This window comes from Brachypodium distachyon, chromosome 4, assembly GCF_000005505.3.
Source record: "Brachypodium distachyon strain Bd21 chromosome 4, Brachypodium_distachyon_v3.0, whole genome shotgun sequence".
Taxonomy (NCBI): Eukaryota; Viridiplantae; Streptophyta; class Magnoliopsida; order Poales; family Poaceae; genus Brachypodium; species Brachypodium distachyon.
Genome location: NC_016134.3, coordinates 16,470,887 through 16,485,713, shown reverse-complemented (window position 1 = coordinate 16,485,713; position 14,827 = coordinate 16,470,887). Strand labels below are relative to the sequence as shown.

At 46.2% G+C, this 14,827-nt stretch overlaps 1 protein-coding gene and 1 long non-coding RNA gene across 2 annotated transcripts; both read right to left on the bottom strand.

Moving 5' to 3' along the window:
* Positions 1–9,089: 9,089 nt before the first annotated feature.
* Positions 9,090–14,606, bottom strand: LOC100832809 (UDP-glycosyltransferase 83A1). Its single transcript, XM_003577388.4, has 2 exons — positions 14,057–14,606; positions 9,090–10,235 (listed from the first exon to the last, which is right to left on the bottom strand). The coding sequence occupies exons 1-2, from the start codon at positions 14,544–14,546 to the stop codon at positions 9,316–9,318; spliced, it is 1,410 nt and encodes a 469-aa protein (XP_003577436.1). The 5' UTR covers positions 14,547–14,606; the 3' UTR covers positions 9,090–9,315.
* LOC112272289 lies at positions 11,670–14,016 on the bottom strand. Its single transcript, XR_002965874.1, has 2 exons — positions 12,142–14,016; positions 11,670–11,987 (listed from the first exon to the last, which is right to left on the bottom strand). It is a non-coding gene; the product is annotated as an uncharacterized LOC112272289 (long non-coding RNA).
* Positions 14,607–14,827: the final 221 nt, after the last annotated feature.

Below are 14,827 nucleotides of genomic sequence, written 5' to 3'. Positions count from 1 at the left end.
ATGATCTGGTGGAGCTTGAGGCGGATTTATATGAGTATGAAGTGTGGAACACTATTAGAGAGATGCCCCTGGATAAATGCCCAGGCCCAGACGGTTTTACTGGTGCCTTTTTCCAGTCTTGCTGGGGCATCATAAAAGGCGACATTTTGGACTGCTTCGATCTCCTCTCGGGGCTGACACACGTGGATTGGCGGCATTTAATCAAGTTTACATTACACTGCTTTCTAAGAAGCAAGATGCCATTAATTCAACTCAAAGACTTCCGCCCTATCAGCCTTATACATGGTTTTGGAAACATCTTCGCCAAGGTTCTTGCTTCCCAACTGGCTCCTCGTCTCCCAGAGATTGTGGGGAAGCATCAAAGCACATTTTTCAAAGGTAGATGCTTGCATGATAATTTCTTGCTGGTACAATCTTCGGTTAAGAAGCTCCACAGAGATCGGCAGCCTTCCATTCTCCTCAAGCTCGACATCATGAACGCTTTTGATTCATTGCATTGGTCCTTCCTTTTCGATATCTTGATCAAGCTCGGTTTTAGCTCTAAGTGGATGGCTTGGATCAGTGGTCTTCTAGGATCAACCTCGTCCAAGGTTCTACTCAATGGCATTCCCAGGGTTGGTATTCATCACCGGCGCGGGCTTCGTCAAGGAGATCCCTTATCACCCATGTTGTTTGTGATCGCCATGGATATCCTCGAGAAGCTGTTGGTTAGAGCTACCGAGATTGGGTTGCTTTTGGACTGTGGTTTGCATAGAAGAATTTCTATGTTTGCTGATGATGTGGCCCTTTTCATCCGGCCCACGGTGGAGGACATTTGGGCTTGCGAGATGCTGCTAAATGAGTTTGGGTTGGCTTCAGACTTGGTGGTCAACCTTGGTAAGAGTTCTGCTCACCTGATCCATTGCCCAATTGAGAGATTCCCTTGCACCTACCTTGGTCTACCTCTCGGGCCTCGACCGCTCTCGGTTGCGCAGCTGAAGGGTCAAGTGGACAAGGTTGCCCAGAAGCTTCAAAGTTGGTCTGCTCCTCTCTTATCCTCGGGCAGGAGCCTTGTCCTGGTGCAATCTACTCTTTGTGCCATTCCTATCTATGCGATGATGTCGCTCGATCTTCTGGCAAGCACGATCGCTAGCATTGATCGTATCAGTCCGGGTTTCTTTGGAAGGGCAAGCACACGGTCAATGGTGGCAGCTGTACTCTAGTGGCATGGGATGTGGTATGTATGCCTAAATGGTTGGGCGGTCTTGGTTTGCCGAATCTCAGGCTCCTCAACATTATGCATGCCCTCTGTGCGAAATGGAGCTGGTCGAGAAGAACGGATCCTTCAAGACAGTGGCATGCCCTGGATTTCAATCTGCCGGCACTGTCACCAACCTTTTTGAGGCAGCGTTCATCTTGGGGATGGAACCATGACTAGCTTCTGGAACAATCCTTGGATAGGCGGAGTTCAGGCGAGGGACTTGGCGCCGAACATCATTCCTCTGGCACCGGCTGATTTGTCTGCGGCGTCGGGGCTTGCTAACGGATTTTGGGCCAGAGTGATCAACCCTGATTTTAATGAGATTGGTCTTCGTCAATTTCTTCGATCGTGGGATCGGGTTAGAGGCGTCGAGCTTGGACAAGGAGGCAACCTCTTTCGGTGGAACTGGTCGGCGTCTGGGCAGTTCTCTGTGGCCTCCGCTTATGCTGCTTTCTTTGAAGGCCAGGAGGAATGGGAGGGTGCAGATATATATGATCTGGTCTTCAAAGGCGCCTCTTAAATGCAAATTCTTTGTTTGGTTGGCCTGCCATCGTAGAGTTTGGACGACCAATCGCCTTCTTCGGCGGGGGCTTGACCACCCTGATAGATGCCTGCTTTGCGATCAAGAAATGGAAGATATCTCACACCTGCTGATTGTCTGTGTGGTCACCCTCGAAGTTTGGTGGCACATCTTGATTCTTGAAGGGGTGGAGGAAAGAAGCTTGGCTGCCAAGTGCAAACGACAGATTGCCGGCTGGTGGTCGACCATTCCACTTCGGTGCTCATCTTCTGGTCGATCTGGAAAGCACGTAACAGGGCGGTCTTCGATTTGGAAAGCACGTAATAGGGCGGTCTTCAATGCTTCTTCCTTTTTTAACATGATGATACACCAGCTTTGGTGTATTCTAGAAAACAAGAATCGCAATATTGATGTTGTGTTTCCTAATTTTATTCATGTACAGTAGGACAAAAAAAATTCTATTTTTATTTGGAGTTACTTAATGATGTCGTCCTATTAGTGCCTTATTAGTTGTAGGATAACATTGATTGTTCAACTGCATTGTTTCTGAAACAAGTTGTTTTTAATTCTGGTGAAATTAAATGTTTCATATTATACTTATGCGTATTAGTTGAACAAGTCCCATTATTTTAGGTTAACTTGTGAAATCTTTCATGTTTAAACTCATGTGAAACCCATAACCACAGTGATGATATTAGCCTCGTTGTGTTTGACACATTTTGATTTCTGATGTGGGAAACACATTTGCATTCAGTAAAAAAGGGAAAAAAAATGTTTGTAACACTCGGAACTTATTAATTAGGACAATAATATGTAATATAATGTGCATTTACTTTTTGTTCATAAAATTCTACATTCCACAACTAACCAAAATATCATGCAATGCTACGTGTGAATGAGGAGATAGAAACTGTGCTGCAGGGATAACTCTGATGGGTTCGTTGCATGGAAAACAAAAAATTTCTTACGAGAAGTGCGGAAGAAACCCAAGATCATATCTACTAGATGTAAGTAAAGAGAGGGATAATGAGCATCATACCCTCGTAGACCACGAAACGTTACGATCACGGGATCGTTGTTGGCGTAGTGGAAGTTTCGATGAGATCAATCTCAGTGCAGAACCGATGGCACCTCCTTGGTATCCACACGTTCAGCTTCACGTCGTCTCCTCCTTCTTGATCCAGCAAGCGAGGGGAAGAGGTCGATGAGATTCCAGCAGCACGACGGCGTGGTGGTGGCTACGGTGGAGAGCTCCGCGGGCAGGGCTTCGCTGCGCGCGAGAGAGGAGGAGGAGAGGGGCTCAGGGGAGAGAGATCTAGCTGAGGGCTTGGTGTGTCCTTTCCCCCTGCCCCTCACCTCTATTTATATAGGGGGTGAGACCAGGGTTTGCCCCTCCTCCAATAAGGATCTAGGGCCGGCCAGGGGAGGGAAAGGAGTCCCGGGAGGACTCCCTCCCACGAACTCCCCCACATACGGTTCTCCATCGTACGGTGGAGTTGTTCCTCCCTTTTCCCCTTAATGGGTCTAGGCCCATTAGGGGATAACTAATTAGATTACTCTAATTAATTACTATAGAGGCCCAATTAAATTATCAGGAATATTCTGGAACATTCTAGAACCTTTTGAGAACTTCCGGAACCTTCTAGAACATTCTCAGTCGATACCGGAAAATATCTCAAACTTTTCCGAAACCCTGAAATAGCTTTCTATTTATCTCCAGACCATTCCGAAGCTCCTCATGATGTCCAGGATCCCATCCGAGACTTCGAATCATAATTCGATATCACCATCTTTTATCTCATCGAACCCTAGCGACATTAAGCGTTAAGTATGTGACCCTACGGGTTCGAGAACATGTGGACATGACCGAGACACCTCTCCGATCAATAACCAATAGCGGGACCTAGATGTCCATAATGGTTCCCACATATTCCACGAAGATCTCATCGGTTGAACCACGATGTCGAGGATTCAATTAATCCGGTATGCAATTCCCTTTGTCTCACGATATATTACTTGCCCGAGATTTAATCGTCGCTATCACAATACCTAGTTCAATCTCGTTACCGGCAAGTTCTCTTTACTCATACCGCAATATAATATCCCCGTGACTAAACACATTAGTCACATGCTTGTAAGCTCATTACGATGTTATATTACCGAGAGGGCTCAGAGATATCTCTCCGTCACATGGAGTGACAAATCACAGTCTTGATCCATACAACCCAACAAGCACCTTCCGAGATACCTGAAGAACACCTTTATGATCACCCAGTTACGAAATGACGGTTGATGTCCACAAAGTATTCTTTCGGTACTAGGGAGTGGCATGATCTCATGGTTTAAGGAAATGATACTTGACATAATAAAAGCATTAGAAATTTAAACTTATGTGACACGATCAAAAGTTATGCTTAGGTTTGGGTCTGTCCATCACATCATTCTCCTAATGATATGACCTCGTTATTAAATGACAACACATGTCTATGGTTAGGAAACCTTAACCATCTTTTAATCAACGAAGCTAATCTAGTAGAGGCGTATTAGGGACACGGTATTTATTTATTTATCCACACATGTATTTAGTTTCCTGTTAATACAATTATAGCATGGATAATAAACCTTTATCAAAAACAAGGAAATATGAATAATAATAAATTTATTATTGCCTCTAGGGCATATTTCCAACAAACTCATGGGGCGTGTGACTATTATTTTTAGATGAAAAACTTAGTGGTGATACATCGAGGATCATTTTCTTTTAGAATGGATAACTCTCTATCAAGATCCAGAGGGTCATTACTTCTTTCTTCTCGAGACGAAGGTTTGTGAATTTGACGATATCTTTTTCTGGCATCTAGTGCGAGAATTGAAGAAGAGGCATTTGAGGAAATAAGAGAAGATAAACGCATACAAGGAGCTGAGATCTTAGAGGAGATGTAGCATAAAATGAAAAATTCCTATGGGTTTGTTTTTATGCAGTTGCTTCTTCATAAACTATGTCTTGTATCTATTTGTTTTCTCCTACCATGCAAGGCTGCACTGACCGATAAGCCTATAATTGTCCATGCATATCAAATTATTACAGCCCACGAGTGAAGATAATGCTGCCAGTAATAGTATTGAAAATCCTGATATTGATGTGGTATTTCCTAATTTTGATCACTTATGGTAAGTCAACAGACTGTTTCTCTTTTTATATTGGAATACTTGATGAGGTCATCCTTTTACTGCCTTATTATGTCTAGGACAACGATGATATTTGAACTGCATTGTTTCTTAAACAAGTTGTGTTTCCTTGTTTTATTTTTGAAAATTGTGTTTCATTCTGGTTCCATGAAATGTTTCATTATGTAGTTATGTCTATTAGTCAAACAATGCCCATTATTTTAGGTTAACGTGTGAAATCTATCATGTTTAAAGTCATGCGAAACCCATAACCATAGTGGTGAGATGAGACTGGTTGTGCTTGACACATTTTGATTTTGGTCAAATGTGGGGAACATATTATGTTCAGTAAAAATGAAAATAATGTTTGTAACACTTTAAAATGAATCCATGAAAACAACACCTTTTCGAGTTGATTATTCATTGGGACAACACATATATAATGTGCATTCAATTACTTTCAGTTTGGAAAATTTTACATTCCACAAGATCAAAATTTCAAGCACTGTTATCTGAGAATGAGGAGATCCAAATTATGTTGAAGGGGATAACTCATGGGGCGTGTGACTATTTGGTTTCAGTGTAGAACTGAGTGGGTATACATCCCATGATCATTTTTTCGAGAAGAAGGGTCGTGTCTTAAGATATTTGTTCTGGCATCTAGTGGATTTTTTTTTTTGCGCTGGAATCTAGTGGAAATATTGAAGAAGCGGCACTCTTGAGGAAATATTAGAGCATATAAATGTGTAGAAGGTGCTGGGATCTCGGAGGAGATGTAGCATGAGTTGATGATTTTTCCTGCAAACAAATTAAATTTAGTGCTGAAGCGTGGTATTCACGACTCGGATCTAATATATTCCATAAACAAATTAGATTTGGAACTCAGGCGCGCGGGCCAGCTTTGGTGGGAGCAAGAAAACAAATGGAAACCTCCAGCCTTCCGGCAAAGATTTCTCTGTTTCCCGGGCCGTTAGCCACGGCGGGCGAGTCCATGTGGCCACCTCCTGTGCCGCAGGCCGTTCTTTGACAAAGGCAATGGGTACTCGAAACCCGATTACCCGACGGGTTTAGACCCGATTAGATGCGGGTCTGAGGAAAAATGAAACCCGCGGGTCTGCAAACGGGAAAATCTCAGACCCGTCGGGTCTGGCGGGTGCGGGTCTGGTTGGGCCCTACCCGAACCCGGAAACCCGGAGACCCGATTCGTAACACATGCCTCAATGCTATGAATCCTCTATGAAAAAGCCCAACACCCCCTGCCCAAAGGCCCAGAGCCCACTACTCCTTCGTATATGACTGAAAAAGCAAACCCTAATCCCCTCCGTGTCTTTCCCCAATCCCTCTCCCTCTGCGCCTCCAGCCCTCCACCGCCGCCTCCTCCTCGTGGTGGACGGCTCCCTCTCCCTCCTCTTCTGCTGGCACGGCGTCCTCTCCCTCTTCCTTCGCCGGCACGCGGCCCTCTCCCTCCTCCTACGCCGGCACGGTGCCCTCTCCCTCTGCAGGCGCGCGGCCCTCTCCCTCCTCCCTCCGCCGACGCGCGGCCTCCATGGAGGCGGAGCCGGACAGCCGCGGCGCCCTCCCCTTCCTCTACGCCCCGCGCGCTTCAGACAGGGAAGCGGGCGCCCTCTACCTACCTCTAGCAGCGTGGCACTGCTCCTCCCTATGGTGGTCCGGTCTTCAAGTCGACAAGGAGCTGGCCCAAGTCGACGGCATCACTGCTCCTAGCCTCCTAGGACTGGATTGCTTTTTTCTATTTTGCTTCGGGGTTGTTTGTATAAAAGTTCAGTTCCTTGTTGTAATTTTTGTTTTGTTTTTGAACTTTTTGGTGTATACGGTCGTCGGGTCGGGTTTACCCGCGGGTACCCGAGACCCGTGTCGGGTCCGGGTCTGAGGAAAATGTGGACCCGGTGCCGGGTACGGGTCCGGGTTCGGGTCGCGGAGTGGGTGGCCGGGTCCGGGTCTGGTATGGCGGGACCCGGCCCCGAAACTGCCGGGTGCCATCCGGAGTCCCTCCCTTTTGTCGTATGCTTTTTTTTTTTTGCCGTGGTCTGTCCTATTGCCTATGGCGTATGTCGGCTCTGCGAAAGGCCAATGTGTTTCCGGTAGTGCGTAGCAGAAATGAATTCGCGTGTATCTACTGCATGAAAGCGTGCAAGACTGCAAGGGACATGCAAATCCACAAAAGGATTATTCGCATCTCGTTTTAATGCAGCAAATCCTCGGCACGCTCCAACGAGTCAAGGAGTGTATCTGTGTGCAACGGACGAAACGTCGATGGAGCTCGGCACTCGATCTCCTCCTTCTCCCGCTGGTGCTCGCTTACCTCGCGCCGCTCCCCGGCCCGTCGCTGGCCGGAGACGATGACACAGCCCGCGGCGCGCGCCTTAGCAGGCTAGCAGCGGCTTCAGCCTGCGCCTGGTCCTGAGCCCCGGCAGGCCGGCATTGGCAGCGCCAACCACGTCAACGGCGACGTCTTCCTGCAGCTGGACCCCACCGCGCTCCGGCCGCACGTGCACTCGCCGAGATGCCTCTCGTACAGCGTCGTGTGGCGAGCAGCGCATGTGAGTTCGATGGTGTCCGGTGTTCCTGGGCGCTCTCTCTTTTTCAGGTTTCACGCGCGCGCGCGCGGGTGCAGATAGACGAGTTTAGTCCCACATCGAAAGGTTAAGGTGGTTCCTCCCTGCATTAATACTTTTGTTCCGCCAGCTATATCGCCTCTTCGGAGGCACCTTTCCTTCCTTCACAGGCCATTGCTGGAGCGCTTGGAGTCTGTGTACGGAGCATACACATAGCAATTTAAACACATTGTAAGCTTGTTATATCTATATTCAAAGCGTGTGACATACACGCATATGCTTTTTGTACACTGGGACGCTGAGCTTCGAGTTGATAATATTCGGGCCTTTTATATTCCCAGATGCAAACTCCAGAAATTACGCATTTTGTATTTCTAGATGCACACTCCAGAAATTCAAATTGGATTGATGTATCTAATCAAAAGCACGAATTGTTAGGAAAATGTGCTAATTAATATATTGCATGTTTTGCTTGAAGTCAAGAAATTACAAGTGAATTGAAAAATCTAACTAGCCAAAGGTTCAAACTGTCAGAAAAGTTTGCTTAGTATACTTCCATGCTTCCAATTATGTCTAGACTCTTCTAGAGAAGCCCACAACTATTTTTATTCATAGTGTATATTGGTCGAGACTTAGAAATTGAGATCTCCAATAGAGTACCAGGTTGACCCAAAGGTTCAAGTTGTTAGGTAGAGGTGTTTAATACTACCTTTGATACTAAATTCTTGTCATTGGTTACATTCCAACACTGATGATGAGAGATGGTTGAAAGCCATATAAAGATTATGAGTTTGATGTTGTGTTCAAAAAATACAACTTAGCACCTAATACCAGCGACACAATTGACAGGTCTAAACAGAGATACAAAATTGATTACGAGGACACTTTCAGTCATGTTGCAAAAGTTGATATCATTTGTCTTCTCCTGTCTATTGCCATATTACATGACTGGAGTAATTTGAAACAGTTAGATTTCGAGAATGCTTTTACGGTACGTAAAGCTGTGTTCTGTTTTTAGCCTTGAATCTTGAACCATGCTGCCAGTCCATCTCATATACTTCTTCGGGCAATGTTGCTTTTTTAAATTGTTTTATTGTCCTTGACAAAAAAAACACCTCTTTTGTTGCCCGGCCTTCTCTTGCTACGCGACCTCAGGTATAATTTAACATGAGTAAATTTCAGTGTAAAATTGAATTGTCACCGAATGTCTGGAGACATTTCACAGTTTCTATTGAAGCACTTCAGATTCCACGTTGATTTCTTTGTTTAGCAGAAAAATCCAAAAATAAAACATTGCAATAGTTCTAGCGTGCAGTAACATTGAAGACAAAAATAGTACTCCCTCCGTTCAACAAAAGATGTCTCAAGTTTGTCAAATTTTAAATGTATCTAATTTAGTGTATAGATGCATTTAAATTTAGTTAAAGTTGAGACATACATTGTTGGACGGAGGAAGTATGTGAAACAGAGACAAAACAACATATTTTTCACAAAATTCAAATGAACAGGTCCACTATAAATCGTTCCTCAAACTAAGAAACATTTTTACTGATTCCGTAGGATCAATCCAATTCCAGACTGCTTCTTTTCTTAACGATGAAATTCCACACTTAAATATAAAAAAATGTTTTAACCAACAAATCTCCAGAGGTGAATAATAGGCTGCCAGAAGGACAAAATAATCATCATTCTTCAATACCATACAGCAATAGTAAACTCAAACATAAGCAACGTTTATTTCAAGCTAGAGAACGTAAAAAACTTATTACCTGATGATACAAAGCGCGTGAACGCTGACCACACTACAATATTCATTTTCTCAAAGACTTCATGAGTAAATCAAGATTTTTGAAAGATTCGCCGTCTTCACTCATGCTCTTCTCTGCTTTTTCTTTCAATTTCAGCACCCTTTCTTTGACACCCTCGTCTCGCAACAGATCATCCAACAGCTCCACTATCCGCTCCTTAGTTACCATGGCGCCACTGCTCTCAGCCAACGCGACCCTTAGGCCGACCCTCCAGATATCACAGATGTATGTCTGGTTCGTAAACTGGTCGGTGAAATAAGGCCAGCAGAGCATGGGCAAGCCATTGCGGACACCTTCAAGCGTCGAGTTCCACCCGCAGTGCGTGACGAAGCACGCCACGGCAGGGTGCGCCAGCACCTGCTCCTGTGGCGCCCATCCGACTACTTTACCCTTCCCCTGCCCTGTAACGAGGTCCGTAGTAAAGCCAGTCGGGAGCTTGCCTGCAAGTCCAGGCCTGACGACCCACAGGAAAGGTCGGCCGGAGGCCTGGAGTCCGAGGGCGAGCTCCTGGAGCTGGGCCACGGCCATGACTGTGATGCTGCCGAAGGCCACGTACACCACGGAGCCACGGGGCTGGGCGTCAAGGAAGGACATGCAGGCGGTGTCTTCGGCGCGCCAGAAGTGGCCTACGGGCCGGCCGTGTTGCTGGCGCATCCATGTGCGGAGTGGGCCGATGGGGAGGATGGATGCAGGCGTGCTGGGCTTGGTGAAGATGGCCGGCTCGATGTCTGAGAATGTGTTGCAGAGGAGGAAGTCGGCCTTTGCTGCGGCGGCCTGCGCGGTGGTGGTGAGGTAGTGGAAGACCAGGCGCTCGGCGTCGCGGTTGCCCGCCATGTAGTTCCAGGCCAAGAAGGTCGCGTCCATGGGCGTCGTCGAGGATTTGGTAAGATGGAACGAGTTGTTCGTCAAGTTAAGTGGCGCTCCTGCAATATATATAATGTTAATAAATTTCAGTGTCGGAAAAATAATGCTAAAGGATTCCCCCCGAAAAGATAGTGATAACAAAATTAATGTCGAGAAGGAATATTATTTGACATGGCAGGCCAGCCAGGTGGTTCCCCTCCCCTCCGTCCGACTATCGTATTTGTTTGAATAGTAATCTTGCACGCACGATGCGAGCACGTCTCACTAATTGGTTCAACAGAAACATATCACATGCCTGTTACTAATGGACATTAAGAAAACACCAGTGCCTTACTCATGCTGGCAATACGAGAACTCGGCCCTAGACAGACCACAAGTCCTCTGTCACAAAATTTTCATGATTTAAATGTAACAAAGTATGTAAATAAGTTGAATGCAACAAAGTATGCAAAAAAAAATCATCCATTCTCATAATTCCGTATTCTACAAAAGCAACAAACTATTGATATGTAAATATTATTTGCAACCATAAACGTATAGGTTAATTCTTTAACTTGTAAAGAACATCAACCAATGAAAATGAGAAATGCATACTAAAGCTACAATACAAGGTTTCTCGAGGAAAAATATATCAATACCGAAAGCGCAAGTGCATCATGATGCATACTAAAACTTCTGAATGCACGAACTAACACCAGGTTCGTTTTTGACTTTTTCGAGCAGACAAAACCTCTTTTCCCATTGCTAACAGCAACAGATGGAACTCCTACAGCTGAAATAGGAACCTAATTTCAGCTTGAGCCAATAGTGTCCTAGCGACCTAGACTCATCTCTTTCCTTCTTTAGTCTGGAGAGGTAACACGCCAAGCGCATCATGATGTCATTGGGCAAAACAAGCTAGAAAAGTGACCAATGGGTACGTGATGATCATTCAGGTAAACTAAGAAATAAAGCATATCTAGCATTTATTGTAGGAATCTCTTTCCAAGTGATCCATAAAGACCCACCATGTCCTAGGCTCCTTAGCCATGGCTTTACAAAGTTCAAAACCCTCTAACCACATCCACAAACAACAATTGGCTGCACTTCTAGAAAATAGTTCTTATCAAATACATTAAAACTCTGATCAGAAAACTAAAAAGTGGCTGTAATCTCTATATTGTAAATATTGTAACGATGCATTATAAAATTTAAGACAGTATCATCCAAATACTGTAACTTAGTGATTGTCTCTTGTCTTGTGTTATAGCCATGTTTCTGATCTTTGCAAACACTCTCTTGACTTGCTGTATGAGCGGTAATAAACAATGTGCTATAAAATTTAAGAGCGTTCGCAATCAGAAAACTGTAATCTCTATACTGGCACTGTAAACACTGTAACGATAAGAAAAAAAAATCTGGCTAAAATTTAAGCAAGAAAAGAGACTGTAGCTCTAAAGGATGCTCTTGCAAACACTGTAATCTGTATAGTGACACTGTAAACACTGACGATCAGAAAAATTAGAGTTCAGTATGTACGTAGCTGCTGCTCCAAAGCAAAAATGAGACAGTACAAGAGCATCTCCACTCTGGCATATTACAATATATTGTATAATAGGTCTTAATCTGTACTTGCAGCTTGATAAGGAGACCCAATAGATTGTACAATCGACGAAAATGACCTACACAAGTAGCGAAGTGAGCCAATATATTACCTAAGGCGTGGGTCTCCAAATCAATTTCTGCCGACCGGTCGTGAATCGACAAACTTGCAGTGCTCTGGTGTTGATGATGGCGTGGTTCGGGCCCATCCAAGGAGACCTAGACCGGATCTGTATGATGTAGCCCCCCATAGGAGACGGGGTCAGCAATAGCGATGGTGGAAGGGAAGGGTATGCAATAGAACTTCAGATGGAGGTGAAGAGGATTAGGGGGCTCGTCATCATGGGGTGCTCCTGAGAGAGGAATAGGAATGCAGACGCAAACCTCCACCTGCGCCGTCGGCAGCAGGCTCCCGCTCCCAATGTGCGCCACTCCCATCGCTAGCGAGGCAGCGGCGGGGCGGGAGAGTCGGCGGCGGGAAGGGGGCACTCGGCGGCTGCTGTTGCAGTGAGGATGTGAGGCGGAGGCAGGGGAGCAGTAGGGAGGCGGCGCCGGCAGGAGGAGTCGGCGGCGGGGCGGAGATTATCGGATTTTTTTTTTCTCTTCCGCCTGCAGCCGTCAGTCAATGCAAATTGCTAACACCATAACTGACAGCCGTCCGTCAAGTTTCCCCGATGGATGTTTCACTCGGCTTTCAATTTTTTTTCTCCCAAAAGACCGAGGCCATACGTTAAATCAACCAACTCTTTTGGAACCATCTTTGAGGTAAAAAAAATTACACGCAAGTTCTTGTAAGTCGTTGTCTTTCTCCGTACTCGCCGGTGGCACGCTGTGAGCGAAGTTCAATGCTGTCTCTGGACCTCCGAACAATGTCGGACCTAGAAAAACGTCGTTGACGTAGTAGCTGGAAAGTCGTCAGTCGGAGTCAGAAGACGCCGACGACAGTGATATGAAAAACAAGTCTCGGAAAAAAAAACACGATGAAGAGGGTTGGATGACCATCCCCAATCCGGCTAGACGGATCCGAGAAGACCTAACCATGCTAACTCCATGATGAGGTTGAAGCTGGCCGAGCCTCGCCGATCTGAACAGGAACCAATCAGCCGATACACACAGACGACCTGCAAAACACAAACACAAGACCAGATCGACCACTCCAGAAGAGCAGCGACCAACTGTCCTGCACTCCTTAACGCCACCGGCAAGATCGTCGTCGACGAGGTGGACGAGGAATCGGGAAAACCTTATTCTTGACCCGCATAGTGTCACCATCACCACCATAGTGCCGCTTTCGGTTGACCAAATCCTAATTTTTTATAACCTATGATAGCACGAAGTGTATAGGATGAAGGGACGTCGTTCCTAGCCGGCCAGCCGGGTTGACCAAGAGATGAGATCGATCTGGTGTTGGGTGGCGATGGCTAGGGCAGGGGCCTCTTTTTTTCTATCGGGAGCGATTACCGTGAGATATTAGTTGGAACTTCTGAAGCACACCCAGCTTTCAATCTATCACGACTCAGGCCCTCTTTGATTCATAGGATTGCAAAAATGTAGGATGCAATGTCATGTCTACTTCATCTTCATAAGATTTTGTTTGAACCAAAGTTTGTTTGATTGGAGAAAATGATTTTATCCAAGAGGTTGGAGTGGATGTAAATTTTCCTATCAAATGTAGTATAAACGAATCCTTAGAAAAAAATTCTTGAGAATTCAACCCTACGAATCAAACATCAACTAGGAAAAAATCCTAAATATTTCAAGCCTACAGAATCCTTACGGAAATCTTTTGAATCAAAAGAGGGCTAGCACTACGAACTCTCTAAAGCAATGAACATACGAAACTCGACTAAGACACTTTACGAACTTTCCAAGTCATTGGAAATTCTTTGAGAATGGACAGATCGAAACCTATATGAAGTGAAATTCATGAAACCTAACGGCTAATAGTGAATAGAGATATTTGACCATATGTTTTCTCTACGACTATCATTTACTCCAAACCCTCGGAAAGACACAGTACTCGTGCATTGAAATGGATTGTAACGTCGTATAAATTCGTGTACCCCCGAGTCGTCCCGACGTTGGAATAAAACTTCGGGCGCAATGCACTAGCTGCACGTGCCGACGACGTCCACGTCCCACACGAATAATGCTGTGCTAGCTAGTCGTACTACCAAATTAACGTGCATGTGTAAGTGTTTGTGCTGGCGGCCGGACAGACGACTATGCATGTGAACGCCCGCACAGTGAAGCCCATGAATGAATTGACCAGAAAACGAACGACCGAGGCATCTCTTACCGTCGTCATCGATGACGCCATCGCGCACGAGCTCCGGAGCGCCCAAAATCACGGAGAGCACCCCGGCAGAGGCCGGCCAGAGCGCGGCCGCGGGGATCCCGCGCCGCTTCGCCACGTCCAGCGCCCACGACATGCCCACGTCCACCACCACGCACGTCACCTCTCCGCCCGCCAGGAGCGCGTCCAGCTGCGGCGGGACGGCATTCTCCATGGCCGCGTTGAGCAGGACCAGGTTCTCGTGGTCGTCCTCGGCGCCCAGCCCGTCCGCCACGGACACGAGCCGCAGCCGTGATCCTGCTTCTGATGATGGTGGTGGTGCAGAGGCGGCAAGGAGGCGGCGGTGGTTGAAGTCGGTGTTGACGAGGGTGGCGGCCGCGAAGCCGCCGCGATGGAGGAAGCGGTGCGCGAGCTCCATGAACGGGATCACGTGGCCCTGCGCCGGGTACGGCAGGAACAGCGCGTGCGGCGCCGCCGGTGACTCCGCGGCCATCCTTTTTAAATCTTGCGGTGCTCTAGCTGCTGAGTAGTGCTGCCTGCGTGCGTGGCCAACTTGTCAATGGTTGTTTGCTTGCGCTTGTCTTCTCTTCTTCTTTACAGTACCTACGTTGCTCTGTTTAAATATTTCGTCCGTCCCATATCAAGTGAACTCAAAATTGTTTAAATATTTTTAAATTTCCTCTCTAGTTTATTTCTATGGCATCAGAGTTATTTTCATCGATAAATACACGACCTTATTTTCTCCTTTTAATTTGTCTGTGTGTCTTTGTCAAA

What these genes read in the sequence shown, in the direction of transcription:
- LOC100832809 (XM_003577388.4), bottom strand. Translation starts at nt 14,546, where the DNA reads ATGGCCGCGGAGTCACCGGCGGCGCCGCACGCGCTGTTCCTGCCGTAC. An exon ending in TGGCGTCATCGATGACGACG is followed by an intron (nt 10,236 to 14,056) that starts GTAAGAGATGCC and finishes TATATATTGCAG; the next exon opens with GAGCGCCACTTAACTTGACG.